The sequence below is a fragment of the Cygnus olor genome, chromosome 9, assembly GCF_009769625.2.
Source record: "Cygnus olor isolate bCygOlo1 chromosome 9, bCygOlo1.pri.v2, whole genome shotgun sequence".
NCBI lineage: Eukaryota > Metazoa > Chordata > Aves > Anseriformes > Anatidae > Cygnus > Cygnus olor.
The window spans coordinates 11,925,163-11,950,100 of NC_049177.1; the positions used below are offsets into that span (position 1 = coordinate 11,925,163).

The 24,938-nt window shown below is 51.4% G+C and overlaps 1 protein-coding gene across 1 annotated transcript; it reads right to left on the reverse strand.

Moving 5' to 3' along the window:
- Positions 1-262: 262 nt before the first annotated feature.
- STK25 (serine/threonine kinase 25) lies at positions 263-20,047 on the reverse strand. The gene is made up of 11 exons (XM_040567431.1): positions 19,728-20,047; positions 13,692-13,922; positions 12,080-12,136; positions 10,915-11,023; positions 9,613-9,770; positions 9,159-9,344; positions 8,837-8,982; positions 8,062-8,176; positions 7,700-7,771; positions 3,973-4,109; positions 263-2,428 (listed from the first exon to the last, which is right to left on the reverse strand). Exons 1-11 carry the CDS (start codon positions 19,755-19,757, stop codon positions 2,389-2,391), a joined length of 1,281 nt encoding a protein of 426 aa, XP_040423365.1. The 5' UTR covers positions 19,758-20,047; the 3' UTR covers positions 263-2,388.
- Between the last annotated feature and the right edge of the window lie 4,891 nt (positions 20,048-24,938).

Here is a 24,938-nt window from a genome sequence, read left to right on the forward strand (position 1 = left end):
TGACATTTAGAAAAAGAACCAAAGAACAAAGCAGAAGGATAGACCCTGAAGGTGTTAGTACATAACTCATAGGTACTTGCATGGCTAATCCAGAGACTGAACACCTACCATCAACTGATCCTCCGCTCACTGCTGCATAGCAGAAAAGTCACTGCTGGGAGTAGTACACAAGGCTGGACGATGTAGGGGAAGACCACACAACACAAAGAAAGCACAGCTTGAATACTTCTTACCTAGTAAGAAAAAAGTTACACCAACCTCCTTCATTTCATTACTTTATTGAAAGTGGCAGATCCCTTTCAACGTTTTTAAAAACTAAAACCATTGTTGCTTTGAATACTGGACAAAGTTTGTGGGGATTGTTTCCTTTAAAAAAATTACTCATTACACTGCCGTGCATGTGAGTAATAATACAAGGTACCTTACTGACACAATTTGCTACCGTCATGAACAGCAACTTTAAAAGCAGCAGGAGCCCTTTCTGCTAGGCTGCAGCCTCTGCCTTCCACCTCAGTTAAGTTTTGTTTCTGTACATTGACAACTTCTCCTCCTCCTCCGGAGGGAAAAAAAATGGGTTTGTTCTGTTCTTCATAAATACAGGTTCCAAGACTGCTCACCTCACAGAGAAACACCACTCCGCAGCAGCTGTCTGGCAAGATGAAACAGCAGCACCTTCTCTCTGCCAGATGAGAGCATAGTGTTTGCTAAGCCTGTATTTACCCATCAGAGAGGAACAGCAAAGGACAGGCATAAGCTAAAGTGAATGCAGCACATGGGGATGAGGGAATGTATGCTCCTTTTGAGCTACTTTTAGCCCAGCACTTACGATCTGCAGGTCTGACTCAAAGTACCAAAAACCAAGCCTTACTACTAACAATGTGGCCTATCTGTCTTTAAAAAAATGCTGAACAGCTGCAGCTTTTGTTCTCAGTGGCTTTAGGGTGAGCCACATCATTCACACACAAACACAGACAGAAAGATCTGCATGTCTAAGGTCTTGCTGACTTAATGGGAATACCTTTACAATTAGAGAGCAGATTGCTAAGCAACCAGCTATCAGAAGTTATTATCCTAAGTCTTTTTCTAGACCTTGAAAGTATAGATGGTATCAATCCGAATTAAAAACTTGTTTTATAAACTAGTACTATACAGAAAGCAAAGCTAATTGGGATGGCTCCACCGGAATACCTCTAAGCAGGCAATAGGGCCGCAGATACTTTCTGCTAGCAAACACCACCACACTGGAGCAGAGCCCTGGCTTCAGCAGGATTACATCCCAGGCTGAAGGAAGAGCAGTAAAGTGACAAGAAGAGGAGAGAGGCCTAGAGTTTTTTTTTTTTGCAAACTCCCAACCACAGCATACAGACACCATTGCTGCTAGCCCTCCAATTGGCGTCTTGCCTCAAGAACTGCTACACCGTGTAGTACTGCCTCTCGAAGAACTGAAGCCCTGGCAGTACTGGTCTCTGGCTGTCCTGTTCCCCTCCACTCCCTTTTTAATCCTTCTGCAACATTTGAGCACATGCAGTAGGTGTTCACTGAGCTTAAAGGTGAGGACTGCCAAAAGCCGAGTATCTGATCACTTCAGCTGCAGAAAGCACCAGGGAAAAGAACTCCAGCAGCTCCCAAACCAAATGTAACCACTTTGGCCAGCCACTAGAGACCCAAGGCGAGTTCTGCTATTGCCTGAATTAGACAAACCAAGGCTTAATACAAAACGACGTCCCAAAGCCAAAACAGCAGCAGTCAACAAACCCATCCTCTTGTGAAACAAGCTAGGAAAGAGCAGCGGCAACCTACACATTTTTTCCTGTCTGCTGCTGTAGTTTAAAAGCTTCTCTTTACTAGTGTATGAAGGAGTTGAAACAATCCTCCAGAACAACTGGAGAGCTGTTCTAACTTTCCCAGAGGCTGTAGTGCATCTAGAGCTTGCAAACATACCTGCATTCACACATTACTGCTCACAAACACTTCTATAGGAAGGGCTGGAGGCTAAACCCATCGGACTTGCCTTTGAAACATAGCTAAAGGGAAGACAAGCTCCCCTTCTTCCAGCAGGTGGCCATTTATCAGTAACAAGCTGTGAATCAAACCAAGCCAACATGGATACATCCATAGGGAAACAATTAAAAACTGCATTGATTACATTGTAAAAACAATTAGACCACCCATCATGGGCTCTGCAAAAGGTCTAAATTGTACTTGCATTGCGAACCCCACCCTGGGTTATCATGGAAACACGTGTAATATGAAGGCTCTGAAATGTCCTGGAGTCCGTAACACAATGTTATATCCAACAGCAGATGGTGGTCTGGATTAGAGATGTAGTTCTTATGAAGCTGGAAAAAATCCTTCCCCCCCTTAAAACAGCAGCAGGGAATGTCTGTGTCAGCGGGCAGAGGTCAGGTGGTTCCGACTGTGTGAAAACCTGCAAGGAAGAACAGAACAGGAGGAGCGGGTCACTGCTGCCCATTTAAAGCCCTCACCTGAAGGCTGCTCATGTACACTGCACCAACCACCCTCTCTGGGGACTGAGAGACAAGTCTAATTTTTTCTACCTAGATAAAACTGTAAGTCTTGAAAGGAAAGCAACAATTTAACAAAACAGCCAAGAAGGTGCTTTTTTTTTCCACATGCCTTTAAGATTCAAGTTGAGGCTAACAAGAGACTTGGAGCATTGCTGTTTTACAGCAAGAAACAAACAAGCGGCTCTGCGATTTTGCAAACCTCCAAGAAAGCACCAATCTAATGCCTCTGCCCCATCCTGCACTGCCCTTGCTAGGCTGCTACAAGTCAGTGACACTGAACAGCTGCAGTCACCCCAGGCACATCTGAGCATCCCCTGCTCAGCTAAGGGCCAAAACCTTTGCAAGCATCAGCAGGACACATTCATTCTGTGACCTCTGTGCTCTCAACAGTGAAGAGAGCTCTCTTTCCTGCTCTGAGGGATGAGCAGACCCACAGATTTGCTTGAAAGCTTTGATGACTTAGTAACAGAAAGCCTCGAGGATGGTCAGCATTTCCAGTCCTTAGTATCTAACGCTTTTTTTTTTGTTGCACTTGACAGCCTCCAATTGCCCCTTCAGCTACAAGGCAGCAACTAAGCCAGCTTAAAGCCACCAGAAATAAAAGCTTAGAAAGCCCAAATTCAAAGATATGCAGATTGAGTTGTATTTCTATTACCATCCAGAGCACAGAGTGGCTCCTTTGGTCATACAAACAGCAAGATACTTAACGTTTGGCCCCTCACTGGTTAGTAAGCTAGAAGTAAAGTTTCTTGGTTAGTAAGGAAAGAGGGAAATTTTCTGATGGCCTGCTGTGAAAGGGATAAAAGCCACATTAATGCTAAATAAAGCTGGGAGCAGGACCTGACATTGTTGTCTGCACTACACAGATGTGACTGAATGTGGTGCCAGTAGTGGGGGCAAATTTGGCACAGCACATACTGAGCAGCACAGAGCTTAATTCTACTGGACTATACTCCTTCACTGGCTTAATAACTAATTCCCTTCAATAGAAATAAAGATTCCTGATACATGAAACTGAGCAAGCAAAACAACTGACTGCAAGCAGTGCAATAAAGCACATTCCCTACAATGAATCAGGTGTTCCCTATTCCAGAAGTGATCCTGATGACATTTTGCATTGTCCTCACCACGTGGGTAACAGGACCACCACGATGTCACACGAAGGATGAAGGTGAGCAGCAGCAGCATCTTTCTGTGCTCTGCTACTTTCACCTACACCACAGAAACTTGTTCAATGTGAGAAAGGACTTGAGGCAGGAAGAACTGCTTCCATTAAATGAAAAGCACTTAGAAGAAGTGACTCGGGCTATTGGGTCAACTGTCATCAGTATTCACATCTGAGATGCCTTAACTGCTTCGTAGCAAACTTGAACATAGTTACAGGGTATGACCATGGTGCAGTTCACTCCAGCTCCACTCAGCTTGCACTCTCAAGGACACTCACCTTTGTACCCGCTCCACCATGTGTGCTATCAGTTTGTCAGAGATGCCTGGGCAGGACTCCTCAGCCAAGCTAAAGGCGTTCTCCAGCTCCTCCATAGCTCCCACATTGCCTCCAGTCTGCTTGTGCTTATCTTTAAGCTGCAAAACCCAGGAACAGCGCGTTAGCTTGTCAGGCAGTGCAGACATTAAGTCCCTTTCCCCTTTAGGATGATTCCATGAGGGTGCAGCAGGACACCCACATTCCTCAGGGGGAAAAAAAAAAAAAAAGTCTTTTTGCAATCCAGACATCAGGCTTCCATCTTCTTGAGTTCAGGCTTTCCTCCAGGTACTAATAGCAATTGAAGTCCTTATAAAGCAGGCTCTGATGTACTGCTAAACAACCTAAACAATATTAGCAATGGATCAACAGCCCCAAAACCACATGAGTAGCAACACAACAAACAACTCCAGCCATATCTGAACCAGTACAGTCACCTCTGCTGCTAAGGACAGCTTAGCACCCAGACTCACGTCAAAGGCTTCCAGAAAGGAAGGGCAGAAAATACCCTAAGGCCAGGATTACTCCTCACCACGAGAGAGCTTTCCCAAGGGAACTGAGGAACAAAGCCCACACACCAAGACCTCTGTGTGCAGTGTATGACCTAAGTGAAAAGCCTGTTTGCATTTATCATTTTTAGCACGCTCTCAGGGGGTCTCAGCAGTAACAAATCTGCTTGCACATGATTCCTGTTGTTAATCTGAAGTCGCTAAATCTTCATCGTTACAATTTGAAATAGCTAAACCTCCATCATTACAGAAATCTTGATGTTGAGCCTGAAGGAGTGTGTCATTGGAAAACCCGCAGTCCTATTTTCTGCATGTCCCCACCTTCTCCACTTTAGCAACTCATGCCCCTTCCCAGCGTGCCCCATTATGCAGAGACCTGAACAAAAATCAAAACCTTTTGCTGAACGAGAAGTCTCTGCCAGCTAACCACTGTCCGGTTCAATTAGGCTGTGCCGATTAAGGAGCTTTCCATAAGCGTCGCAATTCTTTGCCTGCACTTTGAGGATCAGCCTTTCTCGTTGTTAGAGCTCACCTTGTCCTGCTTTCTGGTCCCAGGAGAAAACATGAATGCTAACCCCCAGCTGGAGCCAGCCCTGTGCCCAAGTGCCCAGCAGAAACAAACGGCTGCCAGCCAGGAGCTGCTGTCTCGCCGGCGGGGTAACTGCTCAGGGACACAGCCTCAGCTGCGCGAGCAACCTGCACACTCCCCTGCTCATTCAGAAGTGGCAGGGGGCACGGAGGGCAACTCAGCTGCACATCAAGGACACGTTTCTTAGCTAACAGTATCCTTGCTAAAGCCAAGGATTTGCTTTGATGTCCACCTGATCAAAGGCTGCCTGCCTCAGGGTCAAAAGGAGACCCGGGGCCTGTCCCACAGGTGAGCTCAGCTCATCGTCACCCTGTGAGGGTCACCCCCAGGGTGACAGGCAAGGCTGCTGACCTCTAGCTAGGTGTGCAGTCTGTGCCACCTTGTGCTCTGCACTGCAGAAGAGCTCTCTGAAGGTTAGCAGGGGGCTGAGAGCTGCGCCACACAAAGCCATTTGGGTCGGCTGCTATTCACTGCTTGGCCCTCAAGCCCAAACGCTTCACCCAGCGCCTGTCCTCTCTTCCCCAGAAGGAGCAGACAGGCTTCCAGATTTGCAACTGCCCGCTTCTGTGTTAATGACCCACTGTGGGTCACTTTCAGCATAAACATCCAATAATACAGACACAGGGAAGCCATATAAAAGACTATGAGCAGCATCTCACTAAGACCTCGATTCCCAAAGCCCAGCTCCAGCCCTGTTATGGACAGACGTGTTCAAAACTCAGCAGATCTAAGAGGCACTAACACAAGGGAGAAGAAACCTGCTGTTGGGAGGAAGCCAATACTGAAAGGAACAACGTGCACAACCGGCAGTGAAGCAGATTTCCTATGAGGCTTGGAGGAAAGTTTTCTTCCAAGCCCCTGCTCCTGCACACAGAAGCCAGGTTGTTTCAGGACTGCTCAGAACCTCCTCCGTACCTGACCTCGCTGAGCAGGATGGGCAGAGCCGGCAGGAAGTCTAATCCAAGGAGGGAAGGGGCAGCGAGCCTGGGACAAGGGAGTCAAAGCAGCGGAAATGAAAGGCCCAGAAGTCACCTCCCACAGGGAACCGGCACAGCAAGGTTGGTGAGGAGAAGCACAAAGATGCTCTCACTGGTTTGAAGAGCTCGTAGCTCCAAGTACCCCCCCGCAAAAGGCTCCTAAACAGAAAGGACTGAGAAGCAGTCAGTGACTGTGCTGTATGAACAAACTGCCTGCATCAGAAACCAGGAGTACCCATTTTTACACCACACAGGTCTAGGCCTACGACACCTAGGCTTTCTGCCTCTGAAAGTCAAGCCCAGTGGACTACAGAAGAGGCCAGTGAGCAACATTCTCAGTTTCCTATGCAGTGCTGTCCCAAGAGCACCAAATGCCTGCTTTTCAGAACAGCCTCTGCTTTTTTGCCCTGCAAAACCCTCTTTCCACACAGCACTAGACCTGAGAAGAAAGTTCAAGTCCAGAGACCATCCTTGAAAAAAGCTCAGCCCTGTGCTGGGCCACCCCGGAACAGCATCAGGATACAGAAAAGAGCAAGTCATTATGATGAGAGAAAGGGTTTCTGTCACCAGCACCTCAAGAAAAGAGGCAGAGGACCCTGACACACGGTGTTTAAGTTCTTTCTTTCTGAGCAGAACCTCATTTCCTACTGTGCTGCTGGGAACAGCAGCTGCAGCCTGTAGCCACCCCCGATGATCATCTTCCTCTTTTGCTCCCTTAAAACATCAGCCACTTGGAAAGACAATTACTGAAACTATCCCGTCAATAATCGTAGCTTTTAATTCAACTCCACATCCACAAAGCAAGGAAAGGGAACAGGGTGGACTTCCCAAACCCTTTTCTTTGTCCACCTTCCAGACACCATACAGCAGGTACCACCTTGGTCTTGGCACGCTAGCAATAGCGGACATCTATAAATCAAGAAGACGGCCTAGAAATTAGCAAAGCCAGCTCATGCTCTGATCACATTCCCCTCAGTGCCTCTGCTGCAGGCAGCTGCATGTAGCAGGGTGGAACTGCGGATGGCGTGAGAGCTGGGATCACACCCTGACAGCAAGCTCAACTATCTGCCTGCCCTCACAGGAGCTGCGCTCAGCCACAGAGGCCAGAACAGCAGAGCCCAGAGCTTCCCAGGCACTAGCAAGCCTAAAATGCAGATTAAAAACCAGGTACACCTGTACCTTACTCGCACCGGAAGACAACACAACACTGTGCTTCCACAACCACAAGTCCATTGGAAAAGATACTCCAGGAACACACTGACTTTCCCAACATAATGCACAGACCTCTGAACAGAGACAGAAATGCTTCACGGCGGTGAGGCACTGGCACAGGCTGCCCAGAGAAGCTGTGGATGCCCCAGCCCTGGAAGTGATCAAGGTCAGGATGGATAGGGCCTTGAGCACCCTAATCCAGTGAAAAACATCCAGAATGCTCTGGAATTAAGCGATCTTTAAAGGCCCCTTCCAACCCAAACCGTTCTGTGATTGTATGATAGTGGGGTTAAGGAACTAGCTACCTCACCCCACCTCCTTTCTCCAAACCCTTCACGTTTACACATCCACGGCAGGTATCTCTTCATCTCCAGCCACCACAGACAGCAAAGTCTCCTACTCACCTCCCCAAAGACTGGGTGAACAAGCGTGGAGAGACACTGTGACCGTGGCTGCCTCTTGATGGGCTCCGTAGGCTAGAAAGCAACACGAAAAGAAGTTTCAAGCACAGGCAACGGTTTCCAGGGCACACAAACCACTAAGCCTTTGATAATTTCTCAGCACCTCAACAGCAGCCCCTTCATCGGGTCTCAGGAAAACTACAGCTTGCATTACCCCAAGAATGTGGAAGACGGAGCTCTGGAGCACTAGCCCTTGATAGCAGGCAACAGGAAGTTTTAGACCGTGAGTCACTGGCAGTTTCCCCAAGACCCTCGGAGCTTGTTTTAGTTCAGCCCACTTCTGGAGGAACAGACGGCAAACAGACCTTCTGGGAACCATGCAGAGCCATTCCTTTGTGCAGCTTGCTCAAGGAGTTGGGACGAATAGTTGGTGGGAATGTCCAGATTGGACCCTGGTCTCCATCCTCTGTGTCTCCATCACTGCAAACAGAAAGGGGAAGGTCAAGACAAAGCCTCAGCTCCATACACTGTATGTTTTACCCATGCATTCCCACAGGCACAAGCTCTCCCTCACGTGATCATTATATCACCACAGGGCTTCAAGCATTTCCCTACCCCAGAGAAAATCCTAAAGAGAAACCACGTCAGTCTCTACTGCCCATATACAGCATCACAGACCTGTGCCAAGTAATATGTATTTCCAAATCACTACAACCACCTTATGAATTCACCTACATGAACACACAAAACCACATACACAACCTGTTGCCACAGTTAGAAAGCCTATAACTCTTTGAAAGGCTACTATTTTTAACTGAAGGTGCATAAAATACAGGCAACAAGAGCCTTGTTTTACTAGTTACACACAGATGTTTCTTCTTAATACTTTTGGTTTCTTATACTCAAAGGGACTGCAGAAGTAAGAGGAGTACAGACTACCGGGTCCCCCTGAAGAGGAGGTAAAAGCCTGTTCCTTCAGGCAGCAGTCACCTACTCCCATAAGCGGCAGCTCACAGGCCTCCCCGAGCTACATATCATCTCCACCCCAGGTTGGGAAAAGGACCCAAGCTGCTTGCAGTAGGCTGCCCCTGGCACGCCCGGTATAGCGGGGACAACCCTCTGCAGGGAATATACACGTACATGTCAGAATCACCAGAACTTGAATCTTCTCCATGGCCCTCTGACTTCCAGCGCTTGAACCGATCAATCAGCTCCATGAGGAACGAGGTTTTCTTCGTGTAGCGTGTGATGAATTTGTGCTTTAGCAACTCTTTAGCTGTTGGCCTCTGGAACAAATTAGAAAAACAATCTGCATCTAACAGTGTCTGTACACTACACATGCAAGTACTTGCCAGGCTCCCCTGTCCACTCTGCAAGCTCAGCACTTCTTTTTCTCCAGTAGAGAGGATGCATTGCCTCTAAAATACTCTACCCAGGTTCTGAGGTGGACAGCAATACTCACAAATCTAGGATCTTTATTGAGGCAGGCTTCCACAAACTCCTTGAAGGGCTTGCTGTGGTGACCCTCGAGTGTTGGAGGGTTATTTTTGGGGATCAGGAAGAGAACCCTCATAGGATGCAGGTCAGAATTTGGAGGCTCTCCCTTTGCTAGTTCAATGGCTGTAATTCCAAGGGACCAGATGTCTGCCTGAGAGAGGAGCAAGAACAGTGACTGCAGAAAAGAGCAAGGAGCAATTCTACAACATGGAAGCATGCAGCTTTGACACAGCTGAAGGGCTCATAACACAAAATCAGACAGGATGCTTCACGTTTAACAGACAAATTTCTCCAACAGACCCTGAACCATAGTAGGAAAGCATTGTTCTTGCTACAAGCAGCACTTCCAGTCCCTGTATTAACCCTAGCACGACACAGAGCAGTACCAAGCAGCAATTGTTCTCTTGCTCCCAGCTCACCTTGAAGTCATAAGCAGACTGTTTGATGACCTCTGGTGCCATCCAGAATGGAGTCCCAACAAAGGTGTTCCTCTTGATTTGCGTATCTGTCAGCTGCCCGGCCACCCCGAAGTCAGCCAGTTTCACATCTCCTTGTTCCGAAAGCAGCACGTTGGCAGCTGTTCACACAAATAAGCATTAAGTCCAATGGTTTCTGAATGATCTGCAACCCACACAGAACTGAGTACTGAGAAGGGACCTCCCGTAACATCCCCATCTGCCCCATGAAAACCCTCAGTTTGGATTTCCAGTACCAGATCCATTCCCATGTTCTGACCTTTGCTGGGTAACATGGAACAAATCTGTAGATTTGGTTGGATCAGAAGGGGAATATTTCTGGGGCAGTAGCAAGGAGTAGATATGAAGGGCCACACAATCACTAGATACGATTCCTGCCAACGAGAGGCAATTTGGCCCGAGATACCTCAAATGGTTTTGATGTTTTTTTTCAGAGCAACATTCAGCACAAGTTAAACTGCAGATCCTTCAAAGCAGCTCACTCATCCCGGCCTTGTACTGCTTCCCCCTCACTCGGTGGAGGAGAGCCGCACTGCTCAGGTTCCTGGGGAGGAGGTGGGCTGTAGGACTGCACAGCTCGCAGCACTACAAACTCTCGGTCTCACACACGCAATGAAATCTTCCCTACCCATCTCCTGGTTGAGATGGCAGGAGGTTTCTTTGCTGTTTGTTCACATGCCCTCCTGCAGAGGGTCGGAGCACTGAGCATCCAGCTCTGGCCACCACCTACACAGCACTGTCCTCCTGCTTTCCTTTGGTGCCCTGTGCTCAGCGCGAGACTGCTCCGCAGGTGCGCTGCACAGAGCCAGTGCCTAGGAAAATCAGTAACGGGGTAAGACGACACAGGCTACCCTGATTTTCTAGGGCTTTGGACCCTGTGTAAGGACAGTTCACTACATGATGACCAGCAAACACGTGCCGTGGAATCCAGCAGTAAAGACGTAACTGGGAGCCAGCTGATATTTGAGCACACCATTCACTGATTCCTTTGCTTAAGTCCCCCTGCCTGCCCAAACTGCAAATGCCAAAGAGCTACAGATCCTTACTGCTACTCTACACCTTAAAGACAAAAAACATGAGTTGCAATAAAGTGACAAACACCAGATTCAGAAGCAAGCAACCCAATAGGGAAAGCAGTACTAGGAGACAGTCTTTGAAACCTCTCCAATTAGTTCTGTATAACACTTCGGGATCTGTCTTAGTGGAGATCGCAGCTCTCTTTCTTGTAAAGGATATTCCTCTTACCTTTGATGTCCCTGTGGATCTTCCTCTCAGAGTGTAGATAATCCAAGCCCTTTAGGATTTCCCTCAGGATAGTAGCTATGTAAGTCTCCTCCAAGGGCCCTGGTTTTAGCTGAAAAAGGGCAGGAAGATGATTTAGGGGTGAGCAATGCCTTGGATTCAAAAGCATCTCCATTTGTTACCGGGAAATCTTTTGCCAAGCAGGTCATATTCAGTGGGAAGCACCTACTGTACAGCCTGGCGCCCACACTACAAGCAGAACGTTGGACTTTGTGCTGCCAACACTAAATGGAAATCCTTGGAGGACTTTCTGTCAGTCTGTTAAAGGCTTCCCAGACAACAGCAGGACGCTTGTGTCTCGCTCTGACTTGGAAATACAATGGTGAACAGAACATCTTCACAGTTTCTCCAGATCATACCTCTTTGCTAGCATGCAAGGGCTGAATTTCAGCCATCGCAACAGACCAGGGAGAACTCTTCCCCTCTGGCTGTGGGGCAATAGGGTACTGTACCAAAGCTTTCCTCCTTTTAATGAGTTCTCCTCTAAACTAGTTCTGCCTCCTGTTGATTACAGGTCCCCCTAACTGCACCCTACCTCCAAATCAGTGCAGGCTCAGCAGTTTTCACTGTATGACCTTAGTTACTGCTCTGGAAAAACAGGCTTTCTAGTCCCAAGGAGAAAAGCAAAATCCTGTGAAAGAATACAGCACAGAACTTTTTTCATGTATTTACTCTGCATTTGCACTCCCATAAAATCTGGGGCAGCTTGCTAGACATTTGTATTGTTTAACACCAGGAAATCCTGATTGTAGACCAGATCCCTTCTGACCTTGATGCCATGCAAGCACTAAACAATCCCCGAAGCTCTTTCCAGGCACATAACTTTGGTTGGGTGAGCTATAAACGTATGTTGCTCAAAACCAACTTGCTGCTGTCAAATTTTATTTCACTGGCTTTTTCCACTGTAAAGCAGCAGAGCACCCTGGAGAACTGCATGGAGCTCAGCTGTCAAAGTACAAGCATTTCCCCTGCCCTGCATTGCCTACCCTGCAGGCACAGGGCCGTCAAAAAGATGTCATGTGGCAAGTGAGCACGTGGCTTGAGGGCGTTTCACAAACCAAGGCTCCAGCAAACATTTTTTGGGATCCACAGCTTACCACATACTTACCAAATCCAGGGCTGAACCTCCTCCCAGGTACTCCATAATTATCCACAGCTTAGTGCCCTGCAAGCAAGAGCACAAGCCAAGAGCAAAGACAGTAATGAGCGCAGGCAGACAAGTACAACACCCGAGGCAGCGAGACGCGTGAACAGCCCCCATACATAGTCCAAGAGATGCTGCACACCACAGCTCTCAGAGACAGCAGTGGACCTGCTCCCGCCCTCGCCATTTCTTTCTCTTGGTCCTCAGCTCTATCTGAAGAAGCTTTGTGCCACTACAGACACCAGACTATACAGCCCCCAGAGATATGCATATTGTCAGGCCGGAGCCATTCAACATCACCCTAAAGATCAAGCACATCTTGCCAGTGACAGGGGAGCTTTGCAGCCTTTGATCTCATTAAAGGGATTGCCAGCTCGAAGGGTACAGTCAGCAAGACGCTCTTTTCCTCCCCAGAGGAGAGATTTCCAGACCGAGGCTCACCAGATCCCAGTAGGAGATAAGCAGCAGGTCCACGAAATCACAGCTTTCTTGGTGGTTTTGGCAGAAGGCTGAGAAAGCGCATTATCGCCCTTGAGAAGTATGTAAGGAATTATCAAGGTACAAAGAGGTCAAGAGCTGTGTTTACAGGCTCAGTGTTATACACACCTCCAGCAGCTGCCACGCAGAGGCCACTTTGATCATCACTACAAGCTTCCATTAGGGATTCCCGAACCTGTTTTCCGTGGGAGCAATACCTTACTATCGCTTCACCGCTCCTTCGAGGACTCAGATCCTGCTCATCTCATCACTTCTGCAGCCCCTCAACACACAACTCCCTGCAAGGCCAGGACCGCTGCAAGAGGGCTGCGGTCCTTGACGGGTTAATTTGTAAGTGCTGCCCTGTACCTGCCTGCAGGCTAGTTTGCAGTGGAGGTCCAACTGGCTTAGTGGTTTTGAGCCATCCACAATATCCAGTGCTCTGGCAGCCTTTTTGGGGCAGTGGAAACATGGGCAGCACTGCCCAGAGGGCAGTTCGGGTTTTGGGCAGCAGTATTTCATACTGAGGAACCTGTGCGCTACTGGAGGGAGTGCTCTGAGCTCCCACTGGAAAGCGGCGAAATGGGCGTTCCCCTGAGAACAGCACGCTCCCCTTCCTGGCAAGGATTTCCATGCGCTATGTACCCAAAAGTAACTGGTGCTGTGTTGTCTGGGAGGGCAGGGGGTTGGGAAGAAGTATCACACGATCACAAGATCATGATGCACAGTTTCAAGCTCTTCTTCTTTCCAGAGCCAGCCTGGATCCTTCTAGAAATACAAAGCCCTCAGTGGTACAACCTTAAAACCATGGTATTTCCAAAAAGCGTTCCACAAATTTCCTTTCCAGAATGGTCAAACCAGGGATGGACCCAGCTTTTCAGCACAAAGGTCGCTCTTCCCTGCAGTGCTCTTGGGACCACTTGAGGAACCTCATTTCCACGTGCCCTGCAAGTGCCTTAAAGCCCAGCCTCGCATTAAAACTACATAAACGCAGCGGGCAGAGCCACGCTGACGCCCACGGCCTGGGCACCTGCCCACCACCAGCTGCAGCACCCGCTCCCAAACTGCTGGCAAAAGAATCGCCACGGCTTTGTCCTACCTTCAAGTAGGAGCCGTAGTACCGGGTGATGTAGGGACTATCGCACTGGCTGAGCACCGTGATCTCCTGCTGAATGTCCTCAATTTCATCCTCCGCCTCCTCCAGATCAATGATCTTGATAGCAACCACCTCCTTGGTGCGGTTGTCGATCCCTTTGTACACTTCACCAAACGACCCTTTGCCGATCCGCTCCAGCTTGGTGAACAGCTCCTCGGGATCCACCCTGGAGTGCTAGACCAGGAGGGAGAGAAGGGAGAAGTCAGCGAGAAGGGGAGAGCACCGTGAACGCCCACGCAGCCCCCTTGTCATCGCATCTCCCTGCCCACGCCACGTAATTCACCTGACTTAGTTCACCCCCGTACCCTAAATGGTCTCCACGTGCCGAAGTTACTTGCTGACCACACCCGAGATGAGAACCAAAGCAGGCTTTTCCACGGGCTTTCTGCCCCTGCAGACCGTCGGGGGAGGAAGAGGAGAGAGGCCAGGAAGGAGAAGGTCAGCAAGCACCCCTGCAGACGGCATCGGCCCTTCTGGGACAGGGCTGGTTTGGTCTGCAGCTCAATCACAGGCACCAAACTGGTGCCAAAGCAGCTCCGCGAGCAAGCGCTCATCCGTGTTTGACTAAAAGGCAGGCAAGGTGTACCAGAGCCAGCCTTCGTGTAGCGGCTGAGGTGAGAAAATGGACACAAACGAGCGGCCGGCGGAGGTTCAGGAGGATGTTTCTCCAGTTTGCCTTCCTGCACTCACAGGTTGGAATGATTTGAAAGACTTTCGCCCTACTCACGCGGAAGGTAATGTGTGCTGGGAACACGAACACCAATTCCCATCAGCCGTCTGCCCTGCTGTCAGGCAGCACCCAGCCTCTCCTCAGACGTCTGCAGACGGAGCCTGACGTCTCGGGAAGGCCAGCAGCACGGAGCCCAGGCACGCGGCCACCCCAGAGGAGATGGGGGAGCTGAACGGACACCCCACCTGCAGCCCTGCTTTTCTGAACAGCCTCTGCTCTCACTGGCACCCCCAGATGCAAGAGCAAGGAGCATTTCCCTCTGAGATAAGCACATCCACTGGGAGGCTACCAACGGCCTCCTCAGAGAAGTACTGCCTCCGAAAAAGCAGCTGGGCTTCAAAGTTTAACTCCTTCATAGGATGAACACGGACAAGAGAGGGAAGGATATTTTCCGATTCGGTTTCATTCTGTCCAGCTGCAGACCAGGAGGTCCTGCTCTGCTTTGTGAGTAGGTTTTCTACCTTAAAAAAAGGTTTTTTAAAGAAAAAAAACCATGGAAGATATGGCCCGACTGGCAGGAAGCAGGCAAGCTGCTGGAGCAAGTTTTCCGCACCCAGCACTTCTCTGTCTCACCTCGCGCACGTCACCCGGAGGGACCGCTCCCTTGCGAGGGCCTTGGGCTGAGCAGAGATTTTATCTGAGAGCAGGGCAGCCGCATTTCTGCGCCCACCGCCAGGTTCCAGCAGCAGGGCACCACCGAGCAGCCCTGGGGGCCGCTTAATGATTAAGCCAGGCGGTCCCGGCAGGCGGTTTGCCTTCCTAACCCGGCGCGTCGCTGTACGGGGTCAGCTTCGCAGGCAGCTCGCTCAGCGGGATTGCCATGGGCGCTCCAGTCCAAGGCGCAGGAGGATAACCAAATACCCCTCCGCATCCACGGCAACACCCAAACAGGCTGCGCGTCGAACGAGCGCGCCGCAGACAGACCAGAGGGGATGCGCAGAGATGGAAGGAGCTGGAGATGAGTAACGGGGACTGCAGAGGGGACGGGGAAAGGGTCCGAGCTTGAGAAATGCCAGAAGACAACACAAGAACGACGGCTGCGGCGCAGGAGAGAACAGTCTGGCTAATCCAGGCTCCCAAAAAGCCAGCAGCAGTTTCCGCCTCTCCACCGACTTCACAGGAAGGGGCAGCAGGGTGGCCCAGACGTTACCCGGCAGCCTCCCGCAGCGCTGCGGAAACGCCACTCACCACATCAGCCTCTCCACACATCAGGGAGAGAAAGAGGATCATCTCCTAGCAGCACCCGGCTCCGCAGGAGCCCCAGGAATCCTGCAAGGACACCTTCCTCTCCTCCTCCCTCGATCATTTCTCTATGAAAAAAAGAAACGATGAGGTATAAGCTACTGCTCCCCTTCTCAGCCTCACACGGCACGTCCCAGAACGAGGACTGAAACTCTTCGGGAGCGGGAAATCAAGCAGAAGAGCACTGGCTGCTGCAGCCGGCTCCTGGGACAGCCAGCACTTTGCGTTGCAGGCTCTGTAATCACGGGCAACCTCCTGAACAAGCTTCCTCACTTAGATGCAGGTTTATCACGTCTTCTGAGGAACGAGGAGGTGGCAGAGGTGGCGAAGGAGACAGACCTACCTGACGAGCACAAGAAAACTCTGCCCAAGGGACTGACGGGCGGAAGAGACACAGCCCATCACACGAGGGGGCAACAGGGTCACTTGTAGGTACTGCATTTACCCTGTCAGTGCCTGGCACTCCAAAACTGACCTGGAAACACTTCAAAGACCTTAGGTGACACGGCAAGAACGCGACCTGATGGAAAGAGTCGCTCCGGCCACCGCTACAGTACCCTGGACTCCTGCTGCAGACCAGAGTCCGTTAATGAATTTCTTCACTTTCTCTAAACAGGGAGAAAGGAAAAAAGGAGGCGGTGGGGTGCGAAATAGAAAAACAGGCCGATCCTCGACTCCAGCAGACTGCCGTCTGCCCAGCGGAATACCTTATGAACTACCATCACGGATGCCACGGAAGACACGGCCAGGTAGCAAGAGGTAGAGGCAATCCTGACTTCCCACGACAAACTGAGCCAGATGAAATTACACTTGTCTACAGGACACCTGCTCAGAAGCTCCCGTCCATTGAAGCTCCTGTTTGAGCCGCCACGTTTCTGCCCTGGCTGCGAATCTGTGCTTTGGAGCTGAAAAGCTACAAAGGCACCCGAAAAAACGATCATTAGTAGAAAGTAACAGGAGCCAGATGAAACACTTCTCACCTGCAATAAGCAGTCACGGGTGACCCGAAGAAGCTCCTTAGCATCTGTCAGCTTCCCAACTGGTCACCAGCTTGGGTCCTTTCCATTTCCATCAGCGCCCACAGAGCCCAGCAGGGCTGCGAAGCAGAGCTCCAGGCCGCAGCCAGGAGAGCTGACTGACTGCGGCTCCTCGTCCTGCCGCGATGCACGCGGCGCTTGAGGAACCATCACCTCACCGCACCTTTTTGCCTGCCTGCACGCCAGTTACAGAGCAGATCTGGAGCCAAAGGTCTCACGCTGTTTCTCCCCGTTGAGAGCAGTCAGACGCTAGAGATGGCTCGGAGACAGGCACGGAGGAGCTTTGAGCACACACAGGGTATCTTGGTCGTACACGCAGGAAGAGGAAAGCACAAGCAGGAGAGGGACGAGGACAACCTGCAGGTAACGCGCTCTGCTTGCGCCCTCCAGGATCTAATCTCGCAGCGCAGGAAGGATGCCCTGCCACGGCAGGTACGGGGGCGTTTGCCATCGTGACTGACGATGCCACGTTTTAAAGCAGAGCGACTCACTGCAACCAGCAGGAACTGGGGATCGTGGCGTGTTGTGAGACAAGTCCGGCAGCAACACCAGCTGCTGCACGGGTAAAGGATGGGTTTGGCAGCTCTGCCACCTCCAGCTGCAGAGACGGGCAGTCAGCGGCAGGACATCCCCGAGCTCTGAGAGGAGGCTAGAGAAGGACAAACACCTGCCCTCATTTCACAGCTACAACCGGGAATGATGAGCCGCGTGTTGGGGATAGAAGCAAATACTGTTGGAACCCCCACAGGGTCTTCTCTCCAGGCTACGTCCGGCTGGGACTCTTGGAAGAGCTGTGTTCGGCATCACGAGCCAGCCAGCCCTGCACCCGCAGCGTAGCACACGGAGAGACGCCTGCACCCTGCTGGAAGCCAGAGCTCCTTGGTCTGGGGCAGCTCAGGCCCAGAACCACTGTTCTACATGGGAGAAGTCTGGAATAGAGAAGGTGCTGTCGAGTCCCTTTCTGAGCTACTATACTTTAAGAACTGGAGCCCACCGGGAGTTTGGCAGCCTCCAGAGATTTATGCGGAACCATGGCAGCATTTAACGCTACTTCTGACAGCAGTACCTCCCAACCAGCCAAACAAGCAAACATCGTTTTCCTTGGCCACACACAGACGAAGGGTGAAGTTGGTTTTAACAAACCTCAGCTTCTGACCTTCTTTCCTTCGTTGCCTCCTCTCCTTCCCTGCTTCCCACCCAACATCTCTACTCGTTGCACGCTACGTATCAGAGACGTCTGCAGCAGGCACTGCAATCTCTTTGGGGAAATCAAGTTTGGATCTGGAAACATTTTAAGCTTCCCAATATGAAATGAGGGCACACCTCTTTTCAACTGCTGAACCTGAGACAGTTCTGAACTTCTGGAGTGTAAGCAAGCAAGAGGGGAATTCCTGTTCAACACTTTGAACCACTAATATACTAATTTGTCTGGGACTCCCGGCTTGCTTCACAGATAGCATTCTTTTGCCTCAGGGTTGGAAAGCATTGGCCAGAGAACATGAGAGGCTTTTTCAAGGTCACATAAAGGAACAACAAAACTGGAAACGCAGCTGGCCCCAAAGCTTTAAACACTGTAATACAAATACATCACCCAGCAGACAGAGCTCCCAACAAAGACCAGGGGCCCGCTGTGCTGTATGTACACAGCAAAGGGCAACCGCGAAAAGAAAGAGCGCCTGATAAGCCCAGGCAGGAGAGCAGAGGGACAGAGGTAAAGCAGCTTCAGAACGTGCCTAAGGTAACTCAGCACATGGGCAACAGAACAGGGAATCCAACACGCCTCGAGCCCCGGACATCCCAATCCAAGTCCTATAGCCTCGCGATTTTCACAGGACCCCCCCACTACCCCTTAAAATGTGGTTAAGGGAACTTCAGGCCAATTCCTACCGCTCTGCCAGCGAGCCTCGATTAAACAGCTTATGAGATCCCACCAAGGATTCCTGAAGAGACCCAAGGGATGGACAACAGACTGCTTTCCTCTCCCAGGATCAGAGAGTCACGGCATGACAAGATCTGGGAGTGCCTGACATTCACAAGTCAGAGATTAGACCCCTGGAACTCTGATAAGCTCCGTTGCTGAGTACTGCGTACAAAAACCTTTGGAGCAACCCCCTGCGCAGCTATGGAGCTCAGTTCTCAGCCAGACAGTATCCTTCCCGTGTCCCTTCAGTCCTCTCCCTGCACCGTGACTCACTCAGACGCTATATTTGCATTTAATTCCATAAGCGCTTTGGGGACACGGTTTATGTGAAAGACAGCACGCAAACCCGACCGCATTGCGAATCAGTTTTAAATCACAAGAGGTCTGGAGAAAGCATCACCTCAGACTACTGGAGCTTTCAGCGCTGTAGTACCACACCTAGGAGCAGCAACGAAAACCGCCCGCAGTTCTCCCAAACCACGCTTTAAAGAGACCCGCGTTCGGCGCTGACACCTGCCAGACGCCCAGCACACCTCGCAACCAAGTTCGGAGGAAAGAAGACTCGAGCCAAGGCCACTCGCGCGGCTCAGCTCCCAGCCCCGAGCCAGGCCGCCACCCCGCCACCCCTCCGCATCCCCTCGGCGAGGCGCCATCACAGCGGCATCTGCGGGCACCCTCCGGGGGCGGCACCTCTCGGCTCGGCACCGAACCCCTCCCGTACCGGGGTTCCGGGCCCTGCTCTCCCCACGTCCCTCTCCGCGCGGGGTGCCCGCACCGCCCGCCGCCTCAGCCCTCCTGCTCCCGCTGCCGGCGCCCCGCGGCAGCCCCGGGGAGCCGAGGATTCCCTCGCCCCCCCCCCCCCCCCAGAGGCGGGCCTCACAGGGGGCCACCAGCACCTCGCCCTCAGCGCCGGGCACCCAGCGCCGGCCCGGCACAGGCCCCGCAGGCGGCGGGCGGCAGCGGCGAGCCGAGCGCGGCCATACCCAGGAGACGGCGCAGCCCTGACCCCCGGGGCGCTGCCGGGCCCCGGCACACGCGGCCGCGCTTACCTGGCTGGCGAACTCCCTGAGGTGCGCCATGCCGGCGGGACGGCGCTGCCGTGCTCTCCTCTCCTCACGGCGCCGCTCCCCTCACGGCGGCTCGAGCCCGGGGCTCCCCTCACAGGCCCCGCGGGCACCGACCCTCAGCCGCCCGGGCCCTCCCTCAGGGCCCCCGCCGCCCCTAGGGCCGACGGTGGTGGTGGCGGTGGTGGCGGTGGTGGTGGTGCCGCCGCGAAGCGCGGCTCGGCGCCATGCCGGGCCCTGCCGCGCCGAGCCGCCGCCGCCGCCGCCGCCGCCGCCGCCCCCCCGTGCCCGCCCCGGGCCGCCCCGGGACACCGAGCTCGGCCGCGGCTGGGGCGGGAGCGCAACAACACGGCGCCGAGGGCGACGCGGGGCGGGGGAGGCGGAGCCGCGTGGCCTGACGGGAGTCGTAGTTCGCCGCGCCGCGCCGCACGCTCCGCGGGGAGAGGCTGAGGACTACAGAGCCCGGCGGGCAGCGGGAGAGGAGGGGGTGAGGGGAGGGGACAGCGCGAGGGCTGCTGGGGCGGAGAGTCCGCCGGGGGTAGGCGGCGCGGGCGGGGCGGGCGGTGGGGACTACACGGCCCAGCAGCCCCCGCGGGGGGCTCCCAGTATGAGGGAATTGCTCCCAGTATGAGGGGATTTCTCCCAGTATGAGGGGATTTCTCCCGGTAATGAGAGAATTTCTTGGAATTTAAATGCACTGTGTCTTAACTGAAAGGTTTTCAACAAAGGTCTCACCTGCCAGATTCCTGTATTTGTCGAGTTCATCCCATCAAGACCAGCCCCACAAAACGTGATAGTGCTGTCTCACAAACACCCCTGTTCCAGCCCAACGCCTTGACTTGAAAGACCTAGGAACACACAGAGGAATCGAGAAGTGGGAAAGAAATTGGCTACCAGAGAAAGGAAGGAAGATGGAGTTCTGCTCCAGCTCTGCCACAGAAAGGACGGAGTGAAACGCTCTGCGTGCACACCCACAGGTCACCCCCCCGGGTGATGCGGGTTTAGACGGGTACCAGCCTGATGCCTGACATCTGGCAGGATGCTCACAAAAATATGTTTAAGTTAAATCATATGCGAAGCCTGGACACACACCAAAATCTGTCACGCTAACGTTGCCCACAGAGCTTAGCCTGGCCTAGCATGTGGCACAGTGATGAGCTAACAGTGATATGGAACAGCAATTAACTTGTTTTGTTGGCTTAATTTAGAATAAGTCCTTAAGAAAAAGAATAAGAAAAAACAACTTTTGTTTTGGGGGGCTCTTATTCCTTTTCCCAAGTTGATTACAAGTGCTTAAAACTATGAGCAGGAAAACGTCAAATGCGTATGGGTGAAAACGTGTGTATTTGCTGTCTGTGCATGTTGTGTGGCCGTATGCTGTGGGAGAATATGGCTAAAAACGACATGTCTGTATGTGTTGTTGGGGGCTCTTCTCATGGTAGAGAAAAAATAGCTTTCTAAAAAGTATTATTTTAAAAGGGATACGCTGGGTCAGTTTGGGTTTTCTTCTTCTCCCATTTCTAGTTCTTCCTGTTAAAAGCAGAGGGATGAACATCCAGAATTAGGAGAAACTAGGTCAAAAGCTGGTGACAGAAGTATTTAAACAAGTCTTCTGCTAAACAAAATGAAAGCAAAACATCCACCCTAGTTCTGAAAGCCACTTAGAAACAAGCCATGCTGCAGCCCCCGTTCCTGAGTCAAGCTCTTCCTGACCCTGAAGCCTGCTCTGTTCTTGTCTGCAGAACACAAGCTTTTGTGGGGGACGAGGGGGTCATCGCAGTGAGTATCTTCTCCTCCAGATACCTTTCCTTATTTTGGAATGACATCTAAAGCTTTCATCTCTAGATCATCCAGGAGAAAGTTTTCGAAACACAATAATCTTCCTGGGTTATAGCTATGATGTTGACACTTGCACATCTGCTTCTGGGCTCTATGTATGTACTTCAGTACAGTCACTTCTAGTATGTACTTAAGTTTTTCTCCATTTGAGGCTACTGGTACTTAAGGGTAGGTTGAGGAAAATGACCTGCCCTTGTAAAGTGCTAATAAAATTGCTTAATGCTCTCTATACAAAGCGATTATTTCAGAAAACTTGTACTCTGCTGACACTGCTTCAGATAACCCATGTCTCTCACAACAGAGAAATCTCTACTCAGGCATTTCAAACTCTTGTCCAGTAGCTGATACACCTGGTTATGTTTCTGTGGAGTCCAGAGAAGGGTGTGAATAGTTGCTACAAGGAACGTCTTGACTGATGTGTTCCTGTTCAACCAAAGTAGCACAGCTTTTACTTTTTGTTAGAAGCGTTGACTGCATCACAAGGGGTCCTGCAGCCTCCTCTCCCAGTGTTCAGTGCCCTTCACCAGGTGATTTGGAGAACAAGAAATTCTTCACTGAGACAACTCAGAGCTGCTTCCCAACTTGAAGATAAAGGTGCTGCAGTTGTATTCATATATCTTCACCTATCGCAATGGGTCAGACAATAAATGGGGGGGGGGGGGGGGGGGGGGGGAGGAGGGGTTAAGAAGCGTGGTAAGACCCCTTAGGATGGTCAGTCTGGACCCCAGTCAACTGATAAAAGCGAAGACTGCTAGTGAGTAAACAGTGCCCAGTGCCTTTGCAGACGTGCCTTGTGGTATAAATATTTTGGGCCAAAACAAATCATGAAGAAAGGACTCAAGCGCTTAACTCAAGATCTTAACCGCTCTGGCTTATGAAGCTCTTTCAAGAAGCTGTCTGTTTGTGGTTGGTTCAAGCACCAATGGATTTTCTTCTGTTGGAGTTGGACGGGGTGGACCCAGAGGTGCCTCCACCTCAGCCATCCCGTGATTCTGGGATAACCGAGCAGAGTGGTACAGCACGGTTTGATATGGATGTCCTCCAGTCCCTGCGCGGTGTGGCAGCCCCTTTGGGTTTGAGATAAGCACACAAGCCTGGTGCTGTTGTCCAGGTGCTGGGGCTGGCTCAGCCTGCAGCACCGCAGGGCTTTCCACCCTGTTCTCCCCCTCGCAGAGTGCAGCAGAGGCAGGAGAGTCACCCCGATGCCCTTGCTAGGCGAAGCAAGCTGTCTGGCAGCTCTAGGGACTGGCGGGCGCGTTTCTGAAGCAAACCGGGTTTGCTTTTAGCTGTTGCCACCAGGTGGCAACAACGGACTGCAGCCCATGCTTCTTTCAGGAAAGCAGCAAATGGCACCCAGCCCTGCCAAATTCCAGTTGCTCTATTGCTGCTGGCTGAAATGCTTCATTTTTCTGCGTGGATCTCGGCCTGCCTCTAGTGGGAGGTGGTGCTTGCAGCCAGTAACTGAACACTGTGCACGTCTGGCTTGCAAAGAAGAGCCTGGTGGAGGACAGGGAGGTGTTGGCAGGGGTTTGGTGACCAGGCTGGGCCTTGGGGGTTTCCTGCTGCATGGCCAGCATCTCGTGTCTGCCCGGGGTACTGTAACAGCAATTCGGGCACCATGAGGGCAAAACAGCAGAGAGTAAAGTGAGCGTCGTGGAGGGTGGTGGTGCTGATGCACACGGGTGGAAACAGCTGCTAAGTGGTTATGTGGTGGCTGGGTGACATGAGGTCTCCTGCCCCAGCTCCTTCTGTGTTACTGCGTGCAGTCCTCTCTGTATGTAAAGCTTGGCTGTTTCTTACCCCGATCTATAAAAGCTGCTGCTTTCCCCACTTGTGACTTGGTGAGTTGTCTTGAATTGGCCCCTTCTTCCACCCCAGGACGGCGCCGAGGTCTGTCTGCAGCTCCTTCAGCACGTGGTGTCCGTACCTATCTCAGAGATGCAGGCAGGTCCCCGATGCGACAGCTGCTGCATCTGACATGTGTGAGTTACCAGGTTTTGTGCCGCTGCAGCTCTCTCTACCCCTGTTCAAAAAGGCAGCATTGCAAGGGAGCGCAGAGGAGTGCTGAGCACGCCGGACATCATCTGCAGCAGCAGCTCGGGCACCTTGGGCGCCCCGTGAGGTGGTGGTGCTGCCCCCTCAGAAGCTGCCAAGCACAGCAGCCGGCTTTAGGGCGAGTGCAAGGGGTCGAGTGCTCTCCTTCTTCAGTAGGGTTACTCAGCAGGGTAGGTGGCTTAAAACTTCGTTGTAAAAAGCGTCACAGGCTAAGTCTCCGAATGCTGCAGCGCTTGCTCAGAGAGGAGCTATTTCTAGCTTCATTACCATGCCGAGGGGCTGAAGTGGTTTTCTGTATTGTGCTTCTGGAGATCAGCAATACGGCAAAGCGCTGTTATTGCATGCTGCGCTCAAGCAGTAAAACTAGAGAAAGAAGGGAAAAAGTTACTGTTTTTGTCACCCTCCCAATGTCTACGCTTCTGTCCAGCCCCAAGAGGAACTCTCAAAGCCTAGGAAAGAATGCACTTGGACAGAAGGGAGCAAGAGCTGGATGTTGCCAGCAGTTTTCCTCTTCACTGTGGTTTCTGGTTGGTATCTGGACTTGACCACTAAGCTTCTGTATACCAAAACAGTCTCTGCCTAAATTTGCAAGCTATGTTGACAGTGTTAAATGGAGATGTTCTCACCCCTCACCCTTCTTTTTGGTGAAGGTTTTGAACTGAAACAGTGAGTGTCTAGCCTGAATATAGCAAAGGAAAGTGGTAGCAGAGAGTCATCTACACCTAAACTGCTCCTCCCTTTGGTGTGAGGCATGGGGCTGATTAATTCTGCTCTACCTGGGTGCATCACAGCCACTGATGGGCATAGTAATGGACTTCTCCAGGCCTTAAACCTTGTAGGAAATGAAAGGAGGAATTTCAGGAGGAACCCATCCCCTTTCAAGATAAATCAGACTGAGCTAGTACTGTAGGAGTCCGCTCGCTGTGACGATAGCCCTCCCTGAGATCACCAGTTGCATGGAGACTGTAGCTGCCTGTTAAAACTGAAGCACTCTTGTTCCTGCTTGCAGACTGTGTTACTACAAATCTTGCAATACTGACTGCGTGGGGCTTTCTTTCCCTGCTGATATTGTGGCTCTTAAGGCTGTTTTGAGTGTTCATCGAAGAAAAGAGCCTTTATCTCCCAATTCTTCTGGCAAAGTGGGATAAGCAAGAGTGATGCTTGCAGCTGCAAAGCTCAGAGTGCAGCTGACACTACGGTTGGCTCAGCATCCCTTTCCTCCCAGTGACTAATCCTAGAATTAAACTAGGCTTCTTCCAAGCTGAGAGCAAGGAGTACTTGTTCTTCCAAACCATGTTCCTG